This window comes from Electrona antarctica (assembly GCF_951216825.1).
Source record: "Electrona antarctica genome assembly, chromosome: 8".
Lineage (NCBI taxonomy): Eukaryota > Metazoa > Chordata > Actinopteri > Myctophiformes > Myctophidae > Electrona > Electrona antarctica.
Genome location: NC_136789.1, coordinates 26441987 through 26464347, shown reverse-complemented (window position 1 = coordinate 26464347; position 22361 = coordinate 26441987). Strand labels below are relative to the sequence as shown.

Genomic DNA, 22361 nt, shown 5'->3' with positions numbered 1-22361 from the left:
CCCTGGGGGTCCACGGACCCCACTTTGGGAACCACTGATGTACAGTACGTAGATCAGGGGTGCCCAAAAGGTAGATCCCGATCTACTAGTAGATCACAATTAAAGGCTGTGCAGGTAGAGCACATGACATGCCCCTGAAAAACAGTGGCGTGCACAGACATTTAGAGGGGCGGGTGCTCAAGTGAAAAAAAGGGCACCTTGTGCAGCGTGTGGAACCGGCCGGTTGCCTTAATAGTGTGAGATTTATAGATTGTGTGGCCTAAATAATATATTAGAAGCTTTTTATCAAGAATTGATCAATGTTACCATGGTCCACATCCACATACTGTACACTGTACACTTTATTTTCAAAAGGGCACATTGCCAAAAGGGCAGGGGGTGCTCTAGCACGGCCCCTAGTGTCTATCTGTGCACGCCACTGCTGAAAAATATATAATTTAAATAATAAAATATGTATATTTTTGGCATCTGCCACTTGAATTATGTCACTTGATTGGTTGACATCAAAAGGGCCTGTGTCAGCTCAAACCCACAATGCAATACTTTGTTTTCAAGAGTGTTGCGCACAAACGTCAGTACAGTAGCATTACAACATTATATACAAATAATATTCTATTTTCCATTCCAAGTGTTTGTCTTATATGTAACGCCAGTGCTATTCCAAATCCCCCTCAGGTACATTTTCACAACTGTAATTTGTAGTTAAATCTTGTGGTACAAAATGTAGTAAATTAGACAGCATTTCCTTTGAGCAGATAATGACAATCATTTGGAGAATCTAATAATATTTTAATAACAGAAAGACATTTGATAAGGAATACTCTTTTATTTCAGTCAACATTCTTAAATAGCAGTAATAAATTACATTCTTGGTTGACTTTTATTTGGTATTATAGGCTTTAGCCACACAGACTCTCCAAGTGAGTGCCACAACACAGTCCACAACAATAACTTTCCAGGAATCCATTCCTGAAACATGTTTATTCCTGCTCCATGGTGTTTAGGCCTAAAAAGTGAGATACACAGCACCTGGAAAGAATTAACAGAAGCAAAGGAATCACTGGAGAGAAATATAGGTTTATACATATCTTACAAGACATTTTTTTGAATGGGGGGAGAAAGAAAGAAAGAAAGAAAGAAAGAAAGAAAGAAAGAAAGAAAACAAACAAAACAATGTGAAACCATTGCATAACAGATTGATTGATTGATTGAAGTATTTATTAACAGTTTGCAGAATTAATTACAGTACATTTCAAGCACAACTCAATACAAAAACTGTTAACCGTGAGTGGACAGAACTTACAAGAATCCCTTTCCACAGCCCAGAGGTCCAAAGAACATTTCTGATGGCAGGCACACCTTTCTACACACGCCACTCAGGGTGGGGCAGGACCAAGGAAAGGATGCAGCCTCATTTTCAACAACTAGAATTAAAAAATAAAATATGTGTGATATTCATTGTTTCCCCCCCCCCCCCCCCCCATTGCTATACAACAAAAAAGGTTAATTTACCATCCACAAAAGCATAGAAATTGATCAGCAGAAGAACATGCAGAGAAAATAAACCAACACTTACTATGAAGTGATAAGACAACCAAGATCACCATCACCAACAAACGTTGATAAGACATTTTTCAGGTGTTCTTACTCCAGTGTTGCTATTACCCAAAATGAGGCCTGGTTCTGTTTTTATTTGGGTCTCATGGGAGGAGCAGAACTAATGTGGAACAACATAGCGGTCACTATGTTAGTCATTATGGACATGCTGTTCTTAATCCCATTTAGGAGAATTGCATCCCAGTGTGCAGAACTCGTGATCAATTATCGTCATCATCATGAGACAGGAGGAATCCACGACCAAGAAACTGGAAAAACCTGTTCTCAGCTGATTTAAACCTCATGCTTATCCTTAAGGATAAAACATTTTTGGCTAAGAGTGTTTTATCTAAGCAAAGTTGTAAAAGTAACCAAACACCCAGCAGGTTTATGTTCAAAGTGCGCATTTGCCTATGATCTTTCACCCAATTATTTTTCATGGCAGTTAAAAATCAACAGTATATAGAATATAAAGAAAAAAAGATCCGGGCACTCAAGGTTAAAATGAGGAAAAGGCAACTGCCAACATGTTTCCACCTAACCGGTCTTCATCAGGGCAAGAATGAAGCACATCGCCAAACACACTCATTTATATAGCAGCAAGAAAACACAGCTTCGCAAATGAGATAATTGCCAAGTGTCAGAGGCACATGAGTAGCAATCAGTTATACCTCAGTAATTACATAAACATTAAGCATTCAATCAGCTGCTGACATCACACATGTGTATGACAGCAAGAGGACTATACAATAGCAAAAGCTAAGCATCGACTATTCAACAAAAGAAAAAGGACACTTTTATTACAAATAATGAAAAATTATGAAAAAAACATAATAATCAGTATAGAAAACGAAAAAACTAAAGAAAACACATAAAACTAGAAAAAGTGCCCTTCTGGGCATGTCTCCACCAGGAGGATAGGAGTGTGTGTGATGTTTGGCAAAATGTTTAGGAGTGATATAAACATGTTTGTTTGTTTTTTGCAACAATCTTCTTCATTGTGTTGAGGAAATGCAGAGTCATAGCATCTCTGAGGATAGAATTCTGGATGAGCAGGACATGTGCAGCATTTTGTACAAAACGGGCCACTCCTGACGACTTTGGAAGGCAATCTTAGCCAATCAGTGTAGAATCTGAGAAATCAAACAGACTCGTCTTGATCACATGACTACAGAGATCATGTATACCGATTTGCATGAGATTTGGATGAAATCTGTGCGACTAATATAAACAATGTGTTTTGCAGAAATCGGCCTCATGGTGGCGCTATAACCGGCAGATGTGGAGGGATGCAGGGAAAATGGTTTTCCATGCCTCTAGGGAGTGCGCATACAAAGTTGTACACATAACGATGCAGTTATAGGTAAAAACAGGAATTGCCCTGTTATAGCGCCACCATGAGGCTGGTTTGGAAAATAAATTGTGTCATGTCGTCCTCAGCCTAGTGGAAATGTGCGTGTATAATTTCACGGAAATTGCACACTGTGTTTGTGATTTGTGGCATTTTGTTCGAAACGGACCAATCATGTGAGCTTTGGAAGCGAATCTTAGCCAATCAGGAAGGAAGATGGGAAATGGTGCAGATCCGTGTTTATCACATGACTATGGAGATAGTGTATACCGAATTGTGTGATGTATGGATAAAATGTGTACGAGTAATCTACAGAAATATGTTTTGCCTAAATCGGCCTCATGGTGGCGCTATAACAGGCCGTTGAGGAATATTTGGGGCAGAGGTTCGTCGTTGGCATCCAGGGAGTGTGTGTGCAAAGTTTGGCATGGATCGGGCCAACGGTGCCGGAGATTAGCTGGTAACAGACGGACGGAAGGAAGGAAGGACGGACAGACGCACACACACACGGACGGAGTGCAAAACATACTCTCTCCCCATGCCTTCGGCCTGGTGGAGACAATCAATATCTTCATTGAGCCCAGGAGGGGTCAGGGCATCCAGGGAATGAATCCAAAAAGTTTCCCTTTGGTTCAACTTCCTAAGGCGATTCCCACCCCTTGGGAAAGGTTTAATGTGTTCAATATATATTATGTTGAACAACATGACACTTTCATGTAATTTAATGTAACCAAGCTGAACACGATTCAATGTAACCAAGCTCTTATTTATGGTGACCTGTGGTTATGCAATCTCATGTAGAACCACTTCAAACTTCATTCATACTGTGCACTTTGCAAAGCAAGAATGTTTGTTTCTTTGTTTGTTTGTTTGTTTGTTCATTCATTGTTTCTAGTTGGTGGGAACAACAATGCCCAAATTAAATATTTGTAAAATGAGACACACATAGTTAATCACACATAGTTAATATTAATAAAGATTATATTGCTGTATAATAACATTTTAATTCTGTATTGAGAAGGCAAACATGCAGGGCAAACCAGTAAGTGGATAATATTATTTATATGGAATATTGTTTGTGATATATGTGTGGGCTTACTTGGATGTATTCCTCTACTGATAGAAAAAAGAATGGAACGCTATAATGAACTATGTTCATCTAGAAACAGGTTGGAACACCACAAGTTCCACACTTGTGGTGAAACAATGTCAATGTTTTTGAAATAACAATAGTAATAGCATAGCTCAACCAACTGAGCTATCTGGACACAGTCAGTTGTTTCATTGTAAACAGTAACATCATTCAGTGTTTTGGTAACAAGTATATGTGTCCTCATTTTGGGCATGTCATTATCCATTTCGTGCAAACTTCTCTTCAACCGGGATTTCAGTTAATGGTCCATAGATTGTGTGTAGGACGCACACAAATTGCTCAAAAATTCAGGCAGAAAATCAGGTATAAGCATTTTTCAAACTGCTCAAAATGGCTGAAAATCTGAGGGCGGAGCTTACTTGTCAAAGTGACAGATGTGTTCCCCATGAGTCAAGGAACATGTGGAAACAAGTGCCATGAATTTTGGCCAATTCAAAGGTTTCATTTTCAAAAAATTGCTATAGCGCCCCCCTTTGGCTAATTGGAGTAAGACTGCTTTCAGTACTATTTGGCATGCCCCTCTACTATACTGTAAAGTGACATAAGCATATGACACTGCATGTATGTATTATAGGCGAATTTTCACAAACCAGCAATTTTCATTGGCTCATAAATACTATGATTTTTTATCCGTATAGGTCCAAGTTCACGTGTAGACGTTTTTGTGCATTTTGATCAAAGATCCTGGGAGGAGATACGTTTGAACAGTTTTTCATATAATTCAAAATGGCAGGTGATCAAGGTCAGAAGGTCAGAAGTCAAAAGTCAGAACACGAAAGTTGTTCGGGATGAGGAGACACATATGTGTATCAAAGTGTCATTGCCAACGATCAAACGGTTCATGAGCTATGCACGTTAACATTTTGCATTTTCAATTGAGTGCTATAGCGCCACCATTTGGCCAATCGTCATGGGCTTCGCATGGTCACCGTTTGGCATGGCCCTCAACCAGATTCCCGTGTTTGGCGAAAACCGACTGCACAGTTCAGCCAGAACAGCTATTTTTTGTCGGAAGGAGAAGGAGAAGAAAAAAACCCACAAAAACAATAAGTGACCAAAGTCACTTTAGCCATCAAGGGGCGCCGCTGGCCAAGTGGTCCAGGCGCATGCCACATATAGGCTTTGGCCTGACAGCGCATCGCATGTTCGAGTCCCGTTCATGACGACCTTTGCTGCATGTCTCTCCCCATCTCTCTCTCCCTCTTCCCTGTCTCATCTTCACTTGATACTATCAATAAAGGCAAAACAAATACAAAGTTTAGCCATCAAGTGTTCATTTGGTTTCCTATGTTTGGAATGTTTTTTTGTTTTTTTTAACGTTTTTCTCCAGTATGGATACTCAGGTGTCTCTTTAGATTACCTAACTCACTGAAACTCTTCTCACACTGTTTACAGTAGTATGGTTTTTCTCCAGTGTGGACACGCAGGTGATTCTTTAGATGAACTAACATCCTGAAACTCTTGTCACACAGTTTGCAGTGGTATGGCTTTTCTCCAGTGTGAATACGCAGGTGAGTCTTAAGTTTAGCTGACTCACTGAAACTCTTGTCACACTGTTGACAGTGGTATGGTTTTTCTCCAGTGTGAATACGCTGGTGTTTTATTAGAGTACCTAACTCACTGAAACTCTTCTCACACTGTTTACAGTAGTATGTTTTTTCTCCAGTGTGGACACGCAGGTGATTCTTTAGATGAACTAACATCCTGAAACTCTTGTCACACAGTTTGCAGTGGTATGGCTTTTCTCCAGTGTGAATACGCTGGTGAGTCTTAAGTTTACTTAACTCCCTGAAACTCTTCTCACATTGTTGACAGTGGTATGGTTTTTCTCCAGTGTGAATACGCAGGTGTTTCTTTAGACTATCTAACACACTGAAACTCTTCTCACATTGTTTACAGTGGTATGGTTTTTCTCCAGTGTGAATACGCTGGTGTTTTATTAGACTACCTAAATCCCTGTAACTCTTCTCACATTGTTTACAGTGGTATGGTTTTTCTCCAGTGTGAATACGCTGGTGTTTTATTAGACTACCTAACTCACTGAAACTCTTCTCACATTGTTTACAGTGGTATGGTTTTTCTCCAGTGTGAATACGCTGGTGTTTCTTTAGACTATCTAACACACTGAAACTCTTCTCACATTGTTTACAGTGGTATGGTTTGTCTCCAGTGTGAATACGCAGGTGAGTCTTAAGTTTAGCTGACTCCCTGAAACTCTTGTCACACCGTTGACAGTGGTATGGTTTTTCTCCAGTGTGAATACGCTGGTGTTTCTTTAGAGTACCTAACTCACTGAAACTCTTCTCACATTGTTTACAGTGGTATGGCCTTTCTCCAGTATGGATACGCAGGTGATTCTTTAGATTACTTAAGCGACTGAAACTCTTATCACACTGTTTACAGAGGTATGGCTTTTCTCCAGTATGGGTATGCTGGTGGGACTGCAGATGAGCTAGCTGACTGAAACTCTTTTCACACTCTTTACAGTTGTAAGGTTTTTCTCCAGTGTGGATACGCAGGTGTGACTCCAGGTTACCAAACGTATTGAAACTCTTGTCACACTGTTTGCAGGTGCATATCTTCTTTCCTGTGTAACTCAGCTGATGTGTCTTCAAGTCTCCCGCCTGAGCTACATTCTTGGTAAACTGTTGACGACCGTCAGATTTTGGTCCATCCGTGTCTCCTTGTTGCTGGCTGGCTACGGGGCTGTTGATTTGCTGCCAGGCTGCCGAGGTCATCTGTTCATTCCTCAGCGTTTGGCAGTAGAGGTCGTTGTGGCTCCTCTTCTTCACGTGTTGATGGAGGAAGGTGGAGGCACCGGCATATGGACTCTCAGAACAGGAGACCTGAGTCTGGACATGTGGGGACTCACTTCTTCCTTCCATCATCACATATGATGCTACACAGTATAAATGGACTGTGGTGGGAGGAGAGTTTTGGGTTTCTCTCTGAAATATGTCTCTTTGTTTTATATTTCTCTCTCTGTCTGTCCCTCTTCTCTGTCTCTGTCTATATCTTTGTCTCTCTTAAGTAAATCCCTTAACACAACCTTCTACACATCGCTCTGCTATGAAGTGAAAGTCTAACAACACTTTTCACCTTATGTAGGCTGACCAGGAGGTGAGGTCTGATGTCACACACAACATAAACCGCTGCAGTGCAAGCCTAGAGCATAACTAGCGCAGGCTGTTTGAGCGACTTTTGACAACGTTAAAAAAAGCGACCTCAAAGATTCCCACTTGAAATCTGCTAATGCATGGTTGGTTGTGTGGAGTCTGGACCCTGCTAATGCATGGTTGGCTGTGTGGAGTCTGGACCCTGCTAATGCATGGTTGGCTGTGTAGAGTCTAGACCCTGCTAATGCACGGTTGGCTGTGTGGAGTCTGGACCCTGCTAATGCATGGTTGGCTGTGTGGAGTCTGGACCCTGCTAATGCATGGTTGGCTGTGTGGAGTCTGGACCCTGCTAATGCATGGTTGGCTGTGTGGAGTCTCCACCCTGCTAATGCATGGTTGGTTGTGTGGAGTCTCCACCCTGCTAATGCATGGTTGGTTGTGTGGAGTCTGGACCCTGCTAATGCATGGTTGGCTGTGTGGAGTCTCCACCCTGCTAATGCATGGTTGGTTGTGTGGAGTCTGGACCCTGCTAATGCATGGTTGGCTGTGTGGAGTCTCCACCCTGCTAATGCATGGTTGGCTGTGTGGAGTCTGGACCCTGCTAATGCATGGTTGGCTGTGTGGAGTCTGGACCCTGCTAATGCATGGTTGGTTGTGTGGAGTCTGGACCCTGCTAATGCATGGTTGGCTGTGTGGAGTCTCCACCCTGCTAATGCACGGTTGGCTGTGTGGAGTCTGGACCCTGCTAATGCATGGTTGGCTGTGTTGAGTCTCCACCCTGCTAATGCATGGTTGGTTGTGTGGAGTCTGGACCCTGCTAATGCATGGTTGGCTGTGTGGAGTCTGGACCCTGCTAATGCATGGTTGGCTGTGTGGAGTCTGGACCCTGCTAATGCATGGTTGGTTGTGTGGAGTCTGGACCCTGCTAATGCATGGTTGGCTGTGTGGAGTCTGGACCCTGCTAATGCATGGTTGGTTGTGTGGAGTCTGGACCCTGCTAATGCATGGTTGGCTGTGTGGAGTCTCCACCCTGCTAATGCATGGTTGGCTGTGTGGAGTCTGGACCCTGCTAATGCATGGTTGGTTGTGTGGAGTCTGGGCCCTGCTAATGCATGGTTGGTTGTGTGGAGTCTGGACCCTGCTAATGCATGGTTGGCTGTGTGGAGTCTGGACCCTGCTAATGCATGGTTGGCTGTGTGGAGTCTGCACCCTGCTAATGCATGGTTGGCTGTGTTGAGTCTCCACCCTGCTAATGCATGGTTGGTTGTGTGGAGTCTGGACCCTGCTAATGCATGGTTGGCTGTGTTGAGTCTCCACCCTGCTAATGCATGGTTGGTTGTGTGGAGTCTGGACCCTGCTAATGCATGGTTGGTTGTGTGGAGTCTGGACCCTGCTAATGCATGGTTGGTTGTGTGGAGTCTGGACCCTGCTAATGCATGGTTGGTTGTGTGGAGTCTGGACCCTGCTAATGCATGGTTGGCTGTGTGGAGTCTCTACCCTGCTAATGCATGGTTGGTTGCAGGAGTACAGTGTTGAGAGACAACCCCTAAAAAGCCAATCAGCGAAACAAAAAACACTGACATCATCTCCAGTCTCCAATCAGTGAACGACACAGGCCCGGAACACGGGCCCTGATTGGGTACATAATCTGGACCCTGCTAATGCATGGTTGATTTGTAGTCGTAACAAAAAAATCACACCCGTGTGAACTGAGTGGTGTAAGGTTTTATATAGCATGATCAGCTGTGGTCTGACGTAATGTCTGACGTAATGAAATCATTATTATTATATAAGGTAAGGTATTATATAGCCTGATCAGCTCTGATCTGACGTAATGAAATCACACCTGGATGTGATTTCACAACTGGCTTTTTTTGTGCAGAGAAAATGACCACGGTTGCTACGGTCATCCAGTTCACCCGGGTGTGATTTAATTACGTCAGAAATTATTTTGAACATAGCAACCATGCTCATTTTTTTCTGCACACAAAAGCCAGTTGTAGGAGTGGTTTACACCACTCAAAAATGACCTCATCCCCCAACCTAATTTGGAAGCGTATGCCAGTGGTGTCTGTCGGCCAATCAGGGATTGGTTGATGACGTAACTAAGGTACATTTGGTGATCTGCTGGGTGTATGTATGTATGTATGTATGTATGTATGTATGTATGTATGTATGTATGTATGTATGTATGTATGTATGTATGTATGTATGTATGTATGTATGTATGTATGTATGTATGTATGTATGTATGTATGTATGTATTTGGTTAAAATGGGTAAGGTTTAAAAAAAAAGGCAAAAGCATGCTCTGTTGCACTGGCCTAAAAGTGGGTCCTCTAAAACTGCTTCAACTTCTGAGAATGTGTTTGGTTCATTAGCCACCAGATGGCATACCTTATAAGTATGTATGTCTGTATGTCTGTATGTCTGTATGTATGTATGTATTTAAAAGGGGGGCTTTTTTGTAAAATCCCAGCCTACAATACCTTCATATATTTAAAATCCAAAGTAAGGTTACCAGTGAAGGGCAACCCGCCTATTCACTGGGGACTATGCAAGGCAGAGGCGTCCACCCCCCTGAGTCCAAGTTAGACTAGACCGCATACCTGTATGTATGTATGTATGTATGTATGTATGTATGTATGTATGTATGTATGTATGTATGTATGTATGTATGTATGTATGTATGTATGTATGTATGTATGTATGTATGTATGTATGTCGGGGTAAGAATGGTGGTACCTTATTGGCTGTCGATGGTGACGTAACTAAGGTACGTTTCAAGGTTGGTATAAGATCAGTAACGGGTCTAAAGGACTTAGAACAGCAATTGTAATAGACATTAGATAGTAGCAGTACTTGCGTGCTCTGCTTGCGCACAAGTTGTTGTGCAAGGTGCAAGTTGGCACCTTGACAGAGTGCATTTCTAGTTGAATAATAATAATAAATATAGCTGCAAGCAGCGATAAGGTGGGACCAAGAAAGAAGACAATACACAATAAGATCAATATGCACAAATAAGACTCACAGGCTGAGTTGTCAGTACCCAGATTTGAACACACAACCTTGTGGTCGAAGGGCGAGAGCTCTACTGACTGAGCTACACGGAGACAATCAGTGACTACAATATAATCAGAAAAAAACCCCACAAAAACAATAAGTGATCAAAGTCACTTCATAACTTCTTGGTCCCTTAAAAACACAAAAACAATAAGTGACCAAAGTCACTTTGTGACTTCTTGGTCCCTTAAATATATAATAATAATAAGTCCAACAAACTAAAATTGTGAACAAGAAGGCACTGGAGCAGCTCAGACGATTTAGGCCCTTGGTTTATTATAACAGGGTGCAAATAAAGAGTGACAATGTTTCAATGTATAAGTTACATCTTCGTCAGGTCATAGCCCGAGGGGGCAACACAGTAAGGCTTAATATGGTGCCGGGGGCAGGCCCTTAGTTAACCAATGTCACACAGCCAGCAATCAGCCAGCAATCATTAGTTCATATATGTTTTTCACGTACGATGTAGGAAAAATAGTACAAAAATAGAACAACATTTTTGGTTTTAAGAGACGACTGTCAAGTTGACGACTGTCAACTAAAACTGTCTTTAGGGCATGACTCCTTGGACACTATCAAGGGTCCAGTGGGAAGTCATTACTGTTCTCTTTTCTCATCCACTCGTTTTATTCTCAAGGTATTGTCCAAAGAGGTCTCGCTTGGTGCCTAACGTTGGTGTTTAATTGCTGTCTAGAGAGATGGAAATTCAATGTGGACCAATGACCTCTAACCATTGTGATAAACATGTTCCATATTTGCATAATCCACCAAAAAGTGGAAAGTTGAACATTTGCGAAATTATTTAACGGAAGTGCATTTTCTTGATTTTGTTTTTTTATGTATCAATGAATTGACTATATTATTAGTGTGTCTGACCATATAAGAATTCTAGTTTGATTTTGCAGTTCGTCATTCAACGTTGTTGAATCTACAAGCTCACAATGCATTGCAGCTCAACCCATTGTGAGCTTGTAGATCTGCTATTTTCTTTATTTTTAAATATTGTTGAAAGTTTTTGCCAGTAATGACAGGCCCAAAATAGACATTTCATTCTCCCCTTCCAAAATCGATAATTTGTATTAAAATCCATTATTTTTATAATCGATTTAATCAATCAATTATTTTGATTATCTGTTGCACTGCTGTAACGTCTCAAAAATCAGTAAATCTTATTCTTATAAGATCAAGGTTCAAGTTTATTTAGTGTCCCCGAAGGGCAAATTGGGTTGCAGCATGGACAGTACAGGGGCAGCGGTGGCCGAACGGTTTGTCTTGTTATCGGAAGGTCGCCAGTTCGTATCCCCGGACCGACACGTTAAAATTACCACCGCTGAAGTGCCCTTGAGCAAGGCATTAAACCCCTACCATGAAATGTTCTATGAGCAGGGTCTGGCTGTAAACAAGTTCGTCAAGCTTAGTCCATTCACCCTGGGTAAACAAAGAACTTTGCTTACTTTGCTTTGTACATTAAACAATGAAACAGTACAAATAAAACATAAACAGTACACATACAGTAGCAGATACCAAAGTGCACATTAACCATTAAAGTGCAGGCGTTAAAGTGCTAGGCGATAAATGCACGTTGGCCATAGAAAGTGCGTGTGCTTATAGGCACGAGACCAATAAAGTGCTCATCATAAGGTTATCTCCTTAACCTACCCACAGCAGCATTCAGTGTGCAAATAGAGACAGGGACAAAGGAATATTTGTGCCTGTTTTCTGTGGCACAGTGGGCTCACAAGCGGAGGCCGGATGGGAGAAGGTTGCACTCTCCATTTTAGTGGGTGAGCAGCATCAGATCGAATACACAGCGCTTAGTATATGCACCCCGTTCATTTGTGAGCGAATTATCTTATAGAGGCCACTTTCACAATTTGTCGACATTGAACTTATAGCCAGTTTCCTTAAACAGTACAGGCGTTGTTAACCTTTTTTATACATCACATCAGTGTTTAGGTCGAATTTCAGCTTGTCATCAATTATTGTGCCTAGATATTTGTAGCCTGGTACAATATACTGTCTGTCCATTGACAACACTCTTCTTGAGATTGTACAAATGGAACCATTTGTACACTCTCAGAGTTAAATTAACATTGATTTTACGATATAAATTGGGGGTCCCAGAGATAGAAATGCCTTTAAATGGGGTCCGTAGAGGCGTAGACTAATGCATGTCAAACTGGGGGTCCTTGACATTAAAAAGGTTGAGAATCACTGCTAGAGCCGTACAAATCTTCTCTTATGGGGGTCCCTGGCATATCTTTTCAAATGGGGGGTCTGTGGGCTAATTAGTATCAATTTGGGGGTCCTTGACGTGAAAAGGTTTGGGAACCACTGCCCTATGACTCCCCCGAGTCATACGGATATCCCTTTGACTGGTTAAGATGTTGGTTTTCCACGTGGGAGACGGAGGGTTCGTGGAGGGCCCTGAACGGCAGGGCCAGTTTATGGAACTCCAACATCCCTTGTCAAATTAGCTTATTGCCTTCTTCTAGAATCTATGCAATGGGAGAGTCTGTTCTCCTATATGGCAGTGAATGCTGGACCCTGAAATCAACCCTGCAAAAGTCTCTATATGGGTGCTATACCAGAATGTTGCATGCAGTATACTTAGCAACTTAGCAAGAGTACACGTGTACACAAGAATCATGTTACCACAATAGTCTATAGCAAGAAAGCTAGGAGAATGCATGAGACTAGCAGCCAGCAGGACACTGCCAAAAACACTAAGCTGCCAGCCAGCAAAATAGTTCTGTGGGGAACCATCACACTGGCACCGGTCACGAGGATGTCCCATATTATTAACATAGCTCATGTGGATGTACTCAAGAAATATGCTGAGCGCAAAGCACCACCGAGCTGGCCAGATATATGGAGGAACCGGGATGACTGGAAGCGACGATGAGGACGAACAAACCTCTCTTCAAATAGATCTCACCACTCTTCAAATAGATCTCCCACCTTTACCTGCCTATAACCTACCTACCTAGTGCCTGCCTATACACACACAACACACACACACACACACACACACACACACACACACACACACACACACACACACACACACACACACACACACACACACACACACACACACTATACGCAATAGGTCTAGGAGGGTGTAACTCGTTCAATCTGGTACCCAGGAAGGGTGGCCCTTCAGACGTGTTGAGCAGCCGAGCGACAGCTCCCTCTCAGCCCTGGAAGTGCGCCCGCGTATTGTGCGTATTGCATATAGTCTTTTTCTTATTGCCGCATTCCTTGGCCCCTCTTATAACTGCTTGCAGCTATATTTTTTATTTTTACACATTTCTTCACGTACAAAGTGACAGATGTGTTCCGCGTGTTGCAGGTTCGAGTAGTCCTCTGTATTTTACTTCTACACGAAGGCATCTTACAAACAGTGGGTAACCTGCCCTCATGTGGCCATTCTGGGGTCTTCAGATGATGCTCCTTTCTATTCTGGCAGTGCAAACTGGCTGGTATATCTGGGTGCTGTATTGTCAAAAAAGAAAGAAAAAAAAAGTCTGGTGCAGTGCCATCATTTGAAATGTGGCTGAGAAAACTGGGTGAAACCCTGAGAGCCTTAGATTAAAAAAAGGCAGGAAGGATTGATAAGGAATACCGGCATGGGATCTGGTGCTGAGATATTTAGACTACTAAGGCCTGAGGGTGGTGGGAGATTGTATATGACTGACTGTATGTCAACCTGGTAACAGTAGGCCTACTGACAATATATTTGTTTATTTTGCTCTTGCTTTGGTATCTTCATGTCTTCCTTATAGGGCAGGCTATATGGTTAACTTAAAATTGAATTTCTAACAGTGACGACACTTCAATTCAAAGAAGTGGAGTTTATTCAAACACTAAATAAACTGTGTTTACGGTTTACTATTGCTGTATTACTTCGCTTGCTATTACGCGCATTAACAAAGTGTGGGCATGGTCACATTGTGGCGGGCTGGGGGCCACCACAGGGCATGGCTGGATGCAGGCTGGGCCTGTGGACATGTCTGTTGTATGGTGGACATGTGGACATGTCTGTGGACATGTCTGTTGTATGGGTGTGAGAACCAATTATTTCCTGCCATGTCTTGTCCTGCCCTTTGCTGTAATAAGCTGTATGTACATGTAATTTAATTTGATTTCTTTAATGTAGTTTTTCCTTTTCTTTTTTTCGCCCCCTTTTGTTTTCTGAAACTTTGAATAAAGATAGTTACAAAAATTTAAAGTGTGGCCATTACATTCAAAACAACAAACAAAATCTTTGGAGACTGTCTTTAGCGCATGACTCTTTGGACGCTATATCAACTCAGTCCAGTGGGAAGTCATTACTGTTCTCTTTTCTCATCCACTCGTTTTATTCTCAAGGTATTGTCCAAAGAGGTCTCGCTACGTGCCTAACTTTGGTGTTTAATTGCTGTCTAGAGAGATGGAAATTCAAGGTGGACCAATGACCTCTAATCATTGTGAAAAACATGTGTTGCATCAGCAATGTTCCAGCAGGCAGAGATGCATAATCCACCAAAAAGTGGAAAGTTGGAAATTTTCTAAATGGTATAATGAAAGTGCATTTTCTTGATTTTGTTCATGTATGAATTGACTATAGTCTTAGACTATTACTATTAATAGTCATTCAACGTCTTCAAATCTACAAGCGTACAAAGATTTTACTTTTCTGAATACCCCGCAACGGGAGACCGGGGTACGATTCCCAGGTGTTGCACTTGCATGATGGGCCCGACATACCAACAGTCCTACAGTCATTAGTCAGACAAACCCGTGCTGCGGGTTAAAATTCACCCGTGCTGCGGGTTAAAAATCACCTGTGGCTCCCGACATGCGTGGCGGGTTAAAACGAATCTGTGTTGCGGGTTCAAAATCACCCGTGGCTTCCAATGAGGTTAGTGTATGGTTATAGGGTTTGGGCGGGGAGGGTCTGACTCATGGTGTGTCTGACTGACTGTTGGTATTGATTACCAGTTTAGACACTCGTGTGATCAGGGGCCCTAAAGATGAATACAATATTAATATAAACATCTTAATACTGTCCAATACTTAGATACGGAGGGGGGTGAAATTACGACAGGCAGTTCCTGTCGTAAAAATATGACCCCCCCAATATGACCCCCCAGTCATGCCGCACGTCCCATGCTTCCCATAAACGACCATACTCCACGTCTATCCAATAAACCATCTTAAAGGTTCTTATGTCTGATGCTTGGTCTTTCCTATAGTGAACTGGCCATATAAGGAGCACGTCTTGAGTGTACAGGGTTTGATGAGGTCAGATCAACATATGGAATGTCAGAACAGGTCAGCTCCATACAGTATATGGAGATCTAAGGGTGGTAGCGGGGACATTCTCTTGAGTGTACAGGGTTTGATGAGGGCCTGTTGAGAACTCTAGTTTTCGCCGGCTGCCGGGCGCGGCTGCACTAATAACTTTGGGGCAGGCCCGTCTAGAGTTTGACATTTGAATGGGCAGGTACAGTATAAGTCAAAAGGGAGACATCGAAGAGGAAGGATTGATGGGGAAGGATCAATATATGGAATGTCGGAAAAGGTTTCTGACATACCGTATATTATATACGGTATGTATATACGGTATATCCATATATGGACATCATGTGATGTCCATATATGGATATACGGTATGTCAGAAACCGCCATCAGGGATCTCCATATATGGACTTAACTGCGACAGCAGGTCACATTTACTATGACATCTGGGTCTCCACATCTCCATCCCTGATGATGTCACATGATGTCACGAGACCTGAACTGCAGGTTCGAGTAGGCCGGCGCTAGTAGCAATATTTCATGGAATAAGACTCCCTCTTGTGCATTATTGGTTAAGTATCACACTTGGGTATTAATGGCTAACCGTAACTACAACAAACAAACATTCTGTAATGATGAAATACTCACTTGGGCCATTGACGTCAACCTTCCACTCCTCAGCCGTAGCTAGTATTAAAAACGTCAACTCTGGCCGAGATGACCACATGGAGAGGAGGGTTGACCATCAGTGAGATACTATAAACTCCATTATGGTTAGGTTTGAAATAGTTATAGTATAGTGCTCAGTGTGAATGTGAATGTTTGTCATTTTGGTAGTTCTATAGTTAACTAAAATAACCTTGACTGAAATACACAATAAGCCAAATGTTCTTTTGCTTATTAATTCATTGATCTTTATTTGTCTTAATGTAACACTCAAAGGCTATTGATTGATTGATTGAAAATTGTATTCATAGTTTGTAGAATGGGTATAGTTCAAACGATGTGCAGGTCAATACAAAATCTGCTATGAGGATAAACCAGAAAAAGCACTTCTTGTTTACATCAGGCTATGCAATTATTGAGTGTAATTCCAAATGAGTCCTTACTTATATTGTACTACTCTAATAGATATTTCTATCTGACTGTCAAAATGTATTTCATGTAATAACAACTTGTATTTTAATTCATTTTCAGAATTGAACCCATGCAGGCATGGAAAATAACACAGTGACGTCATTCACGATGACCGCGTATGCTGTCATGGAAAACTACAAACATGTACAGTTCACCATATTTCTCCTGCTGTACATCATGATTATCTTTCTGAATGTGCTCCTGATTTATGTGATATACAAACATGAAGAACTGCGTCAACCCATGAATCTGTTCATATGTAATTTAGCCATTAATGAAATATATGGCGGTACTGCATTGTTGCCCGCAACTATGAGTCTGCTCACATCCGTGACTCACCAAATGTCTCTGAAAGGCTGCCTGACTCAGATTTACTCTTTACACACATACGCATGTATTGAATTTTGTATTTTAGCAGTTATGGGTTATGACAGATACGTTGCCATATGTTATCCACTACATTATCACACCATCATGTCTGTGTCGAGGGTATGCAAACTTGTAGCATTGGCATGGCTATACCCATGTCTCGTTTTCCTTTTTTATTTCACCTTAACTTTAAAACTGAAATTCTGCGGCAGATTCATACATAAATTACACTGTGTGAACTTTGAACTTGTCAAAAACGCATGTTCTAATACTTCTCACATTAATATCCTAGGCCTCATCACCCTTTTGTTTCTCATGGCTCCTCAGGTAGTAATGGTTCTTTTTTCTTACGTACGTATTCTCAGAGTGTGCGTGAACTTATCGAAAGACTCTCAAGTGAAGGCTCTTAAAACCTGCGTACCACATTTAGTGTCTATTGCAAATTATACCATCGGCACGTTTTGCGAGGTTATACAAAGTCGATTTGAGATGAGTCACACGCCTGCAGAAGTGATGATAATGCTCTCTATATATTTCATCATAATTCCAGCAGTTACCAATCCACTGCTCTATGGAATCGGCACTAAAGCCATAAGAGTTGCGATTTTTAATCTATTCTTTAGGAAAACGAGGAGGGTACCAAGATAAGAAGAAAAAGGACACTGCTGTATAGGCTATACATCAGCATTATTTAATTGTACTATGTACAGCATAGTATAGCATATATGTATAGTTTATATGTATAGTGTCATTATATAGATATGTTCTAGTTATAGTTTATATGTATAGTGTCATTATATAGATATGTTCTAGTTACGTTCTTAGCTTACGCATGTTTCGCGATAAATGCATTTTACATATGTGATGTATTCCCATGCTTTTTGTTCTTGCTTAATGTAAATCGCTCTGGATTAAGAGCGTCTGCTAAATGCCTAAATTGTAATTGTAAATTGTATTTTATTATTATTGTTTCATTTGTTTCATTGTCTTTGCATTGTTTAAATTAAGCTGTTCTTTTTGTATTACTACTACTATCATGTTATTTTGTAATACTAAATATGTATTGTACATATTATAAATACTAAGCCTACTAGAAACTCAATTGACAATTTGACATGTTAATATGCATTTGATACTATCCAAGGGGAAAGTAAATAAGGTTTATGCCAGTATATCAGCACTCGAATGTAAAAGTCATTAAATCCGGTCATATCCCAACATCCACACATTCTAGTCCTCTGCATTTTACTTCTACATGCAGGCATCTGACAAACAGTGGATAACCTGCCCTCATGTGGCCATTCTGGGGTCTTCAAATGATGCTAAATGGTAAATTTATATAGCAGGCGCTTTACATAAATTGTGCATTACATTCACCCATTCATACACCGATTGCGGCAGAAGCCATGCAAGGTACCAACCAGCACATCGGGAGCAATTTGGGGTTCAGTGTCTTGCCCAAGGACACTTCGACATGTAGACAGGAGGAGCCGGGGTTCGAACCGCCGACCCATGGATCATTGGACGACCTGCTCTACCTCCTGAGCCACAGTCGCCCCTGAAATAACTGCTCTGATGTTCTGGCAGTGTAAATAACTCGGGGGTATTTGGGTGCTGTATTGCCATCATTTGAAATGTGTCTGAGGTGAAAGCTGGGTGAAACCCTGAGATGCAAGGCAGGAAGGAGAAGGGTGTTGGTGCTGAGATATTTAGAGGGCCTGAGGGTGGGTGGAGATGACTGACTGTGTGTCAATTAACCCTGTAACAGTACTGACTATATATATATATTTTTTTTATTTTGCTCTTGCTTTGGTTTCTTCATGTCTTCCTTTTTCCAAACTATACGTATTTATATTAATTATAAATAAATCTGCCACATTATAATGATAGCAGGTTTGTTTTCGTTTTTTATGCCACAATAAAATGTCACGTACACTAGAGCATGGGCTCTCACTGACTCCAATGCATTCCACCGAAACTTGGGTGTAGTTTGACTCCTATGGTGCGACGAATCTACCGTCTGGAATTGCATGATAGCGAAAATGACGTCAGTGTCGGTGACCATACCTCCATTCCATATACCTTATGGCACAAACTAGGAAGAGCGACTTCCTGAGAAACTAGTGCTTGTTTACTTGTTTGAGATGACTGTGTACTAGTGGATGTCACCTTTTTCCAAACAAACACATAGAGAAACAAAACTTCAATCTCATTGTAAGATATGCGTTAGAAATTCATAATTATTTTCCAAACTTCCCACGTTAGTAGTCTGATTCAGTAATCTTTTTTTGCCTGTGAAATTTGCGGAGGGACATTCTTTCTCAAGTCTGCTCGGATGCAGACTTACATGGGACCAAAGCTTTCTGTAGTGGTGTAGCCTATGTCATTACAATGCCTTATTCTAGAGAATTTAGACTACTAACGTGGGAAGTTTGGAGAATTCCTTTACACCCAAAATATAGGTGTAAACAGCTTAGTGAATCGGGCCCAATGTCTGTGAACTTAGAAGCCCTGCACAGCCAGGGCTCTCCCCTTCCCTCGTTCAGCTACAGATATGCTGGATCACTGTAGAAACAAAACTCTGCCAGGGACATGGAAAAGCATCTATCAAAATAAAAATAAATTACTCGTTTTTGAAAAGGTTCAGCCTATTCCACTTATAAATATAACTTATTGATTGATTGATTGATTGATTGATTGATTGATTGATTGATGCATGCCATGGGGGGGAGGGGGGCAGGGACAGCTGAGGGAATGAAATCACCTGTTTCCGAACACAGTTTGAAAACAAACAAAAAATACAAAAATAAAACGACAGCATCAAAAACAAAACAGGAAAAAAATAGTAAACTGTTGCTATTCGGCCAGCTCTTTAGGGAGAAGTTACTGCCTGGACGTCATTGGAATGCTGTGAAAACAACACGACCGAATCTCAGTAGAGATAAAAGATGTATATAAAAGATGTTCATGTCACTTAAGATGTGGAGGGGACATCACCCTCATCAAAGACTAAATACATGTTGTCCAAAATGCAATACTGTATGTATGGTACATGAATCGTAGCCTACTACTGCATGTATAATAATATAGGATCTTCACAGCACCTGTTTTGTCACAGCATGGAGAATTCATCCGCAGTAACCTCGGTGGTGCTTTCTGCATACTACGGAATGGAAGCTCAAAAGCCAATGTATTTCTGCATTTTCTTTCTTTTATACATTGCCATTATCGCTGAAAATCTGCTATTGATCCGAGTGATCTTTATTGAAAAGACACTGCATGGACCAATGTATTACTTTATTTGTAACTTGGCTGCAAATGGACTCTATGGAGGCACTGCTCTTTTCCCAGCTGTAATGAGCACTTTGTTGTCAGATTCGTACGAGGTAACTCTACCTTGGTGTCGAACACAGATCTTTGCCATACATACATATGCATTTGTTGAATTTACAATTCTAGCTGTAATGAGTTATGATAGGTATGTGGCCATCTGTTACCCACTGCAGTATCACACACTCATGTCACTTAGCAGAGTGTATAAACTAATAACTTTAACTTGGCTTTATCCCTATGTTGCATTTTTCATCTTTTCAATGTTATCATTTCAGTTACGACTGTGTCAGAAAGACATAGATAAGTTGTACTGTGTCAATTATGAACTGGTAAAACGCTCCTGTGCAGATACAACGGTCCTGAACTGGGTAGGGTTAGCTTTTGTATTTGTATATACATTTCCACAGCTAATCACAACATTCTTCTCTTACGTACACATCCTGAAGATATGTGCATTATTATCCAGAGAATCTAAGCAAAAAGCTCTCCATACCTGCGTTCCACACTTGTTTGCATTAGTAAACTTCTCTGTGGGGTGCTTTTTTGAAATAATACAAAGTCGATTCAATATAAGACATTGGCCTTATGGAATCAAGGTGTTCTTGTCTCTGTACCATTTGATCTTTCCTCCCATTCTTAATCCAATGATGTATGGTGTAAGTTTAAAATCTGTAAGAGTAAGACTATTTAAATCTTTACTTGGAAAATAGTCTAAATTCAAAGCAGTAGCCAAGATCACTGTTTTGCTGTATTGTGTATGTTGTTAATTAACATTTAGAACATACTGCGGTACTGGAAACTAGTTGATATATAAAAGCAACAAAAAATGTGAACATGCAAGTTTTCAAATTGTACATACATCCTGATCACACTGCTAAATGATGACTTTTCACACATTTCTGAATGAGAGAAATCAATACCAACAGCAATCAATAGATTTGTAATTATTGAGGTGAAAATATTGATAAATGTATTTATTTTAATTATTTGGGACACATGTGGCTCATTGTACATTAGCTGCATTTTGTTTTGAGTGCTACAGTATCTTTGACTCATCTGCATACCGGTAATAATTTTTGCCTATGTCTTTTGTGGAGTTTGTATCTTTACCTAAATATATATTGTTAATAAATGCACATTTTCAAATATCTCTATAATCAATGCAGTTTAACACACATTATTTTATTTATATGTGTTGGTGGGTCTTTACAAATATCACGTCAATCAGCTAACCATATATCTTTATCCAATACTAAAAACATGTAGTAACGTAAGTAAACTACGTCAACGTTAAAAAAATATGACGTATATTTGTCATTGTTTTAATTAACGTTACAACAGTGATGAATTTAAGGGCATCATAAAGGATGTGGTAATGGAGGCATGTGCTTATTTTCTTGAGAGGCCACTTTGATTGAACAGATTTTTTGGTTTATTTATTTTTTGTGTATTTGTCTATATCAGGGGTGCCCAAAAGATACCAGTAGATCACAAAGGCTGTGCAGGTAGATCACATGACATGCCCCTAAAGAGTATTTCATTTAAATATATTGAAGAAAAAAAACGATTAAAAAAAAACAACATTTCTCCCCCTCTATTTCCCATTCCAAGTGCATTTGTCTTATACTGTACAGAATGTAACACGAACTCTACTATTCCGAAGCCCTCTCAGGTACATATTTAAACTATTTTCAGCAATGGTATAATAATTGATTTGGTGGGTAGATCATGCCGAGCTGGTCATTTTGAAAGTAGCTCTCAAGTCAAAAAGTGTGGGCACCTCTGATCTATATCATGCAAATATGTTGTACTTTTATATGTTACATTATATACAACATAGGGATGCTAGCTAGGTTCATGTGGTGGTTAATGTATAGTCCGCACAGGTGAGTCTGTGTCTGATGCTGTGAGTGGGCATGAAACGTCTGCAGTGCAGCAGCACTGTCATGCAGGGGTGA

At 40.8% G+C, this 22361-nt stretch overlaps 2 protein-coding genes across 2 annotated transcripts; both read left to right on the top strand.

Annotated features, from left to right (window-relative positions):
- Positions 1 to 16779: 16779 nt before the first annotated feature.
- LOC306928687 (olfactory receptor 51I1-like) lies at positions 16780 to 17718 on the top strand (the record flags this gene model as incomplete). Its single annotated transcript, XM_079508957.1, has 1 exon — positions 16780 to 17718. The coding sequence occupies one exon, from the start codon at positions 16780 to 16782 to the stop codon at positions 17716 to 17718; it is 939 nt and encodes a 312-aa protein (XP_079365083.1).
- A 2471-nt stretch (positions 17719 to 20189) lies between these two features.
- Positions 20190 to 22361, top strand: LOC306928686 (olfactory receptor 51L1-like; the record flags this gene model as incomplete). The annotated part of the gene is made up of 3 exons (XM_079508956.1): positions 20190 to 20665; positions 20870 to 21074; positions 22335 to 22361. The coding sequence occupies 3 exons, from the start codon at positions 20190 to 20192 to the stop codon at positions 22359 to 22361; spliced, it is 708 nt and encodes a 235-aa protein (XP_079365082.1).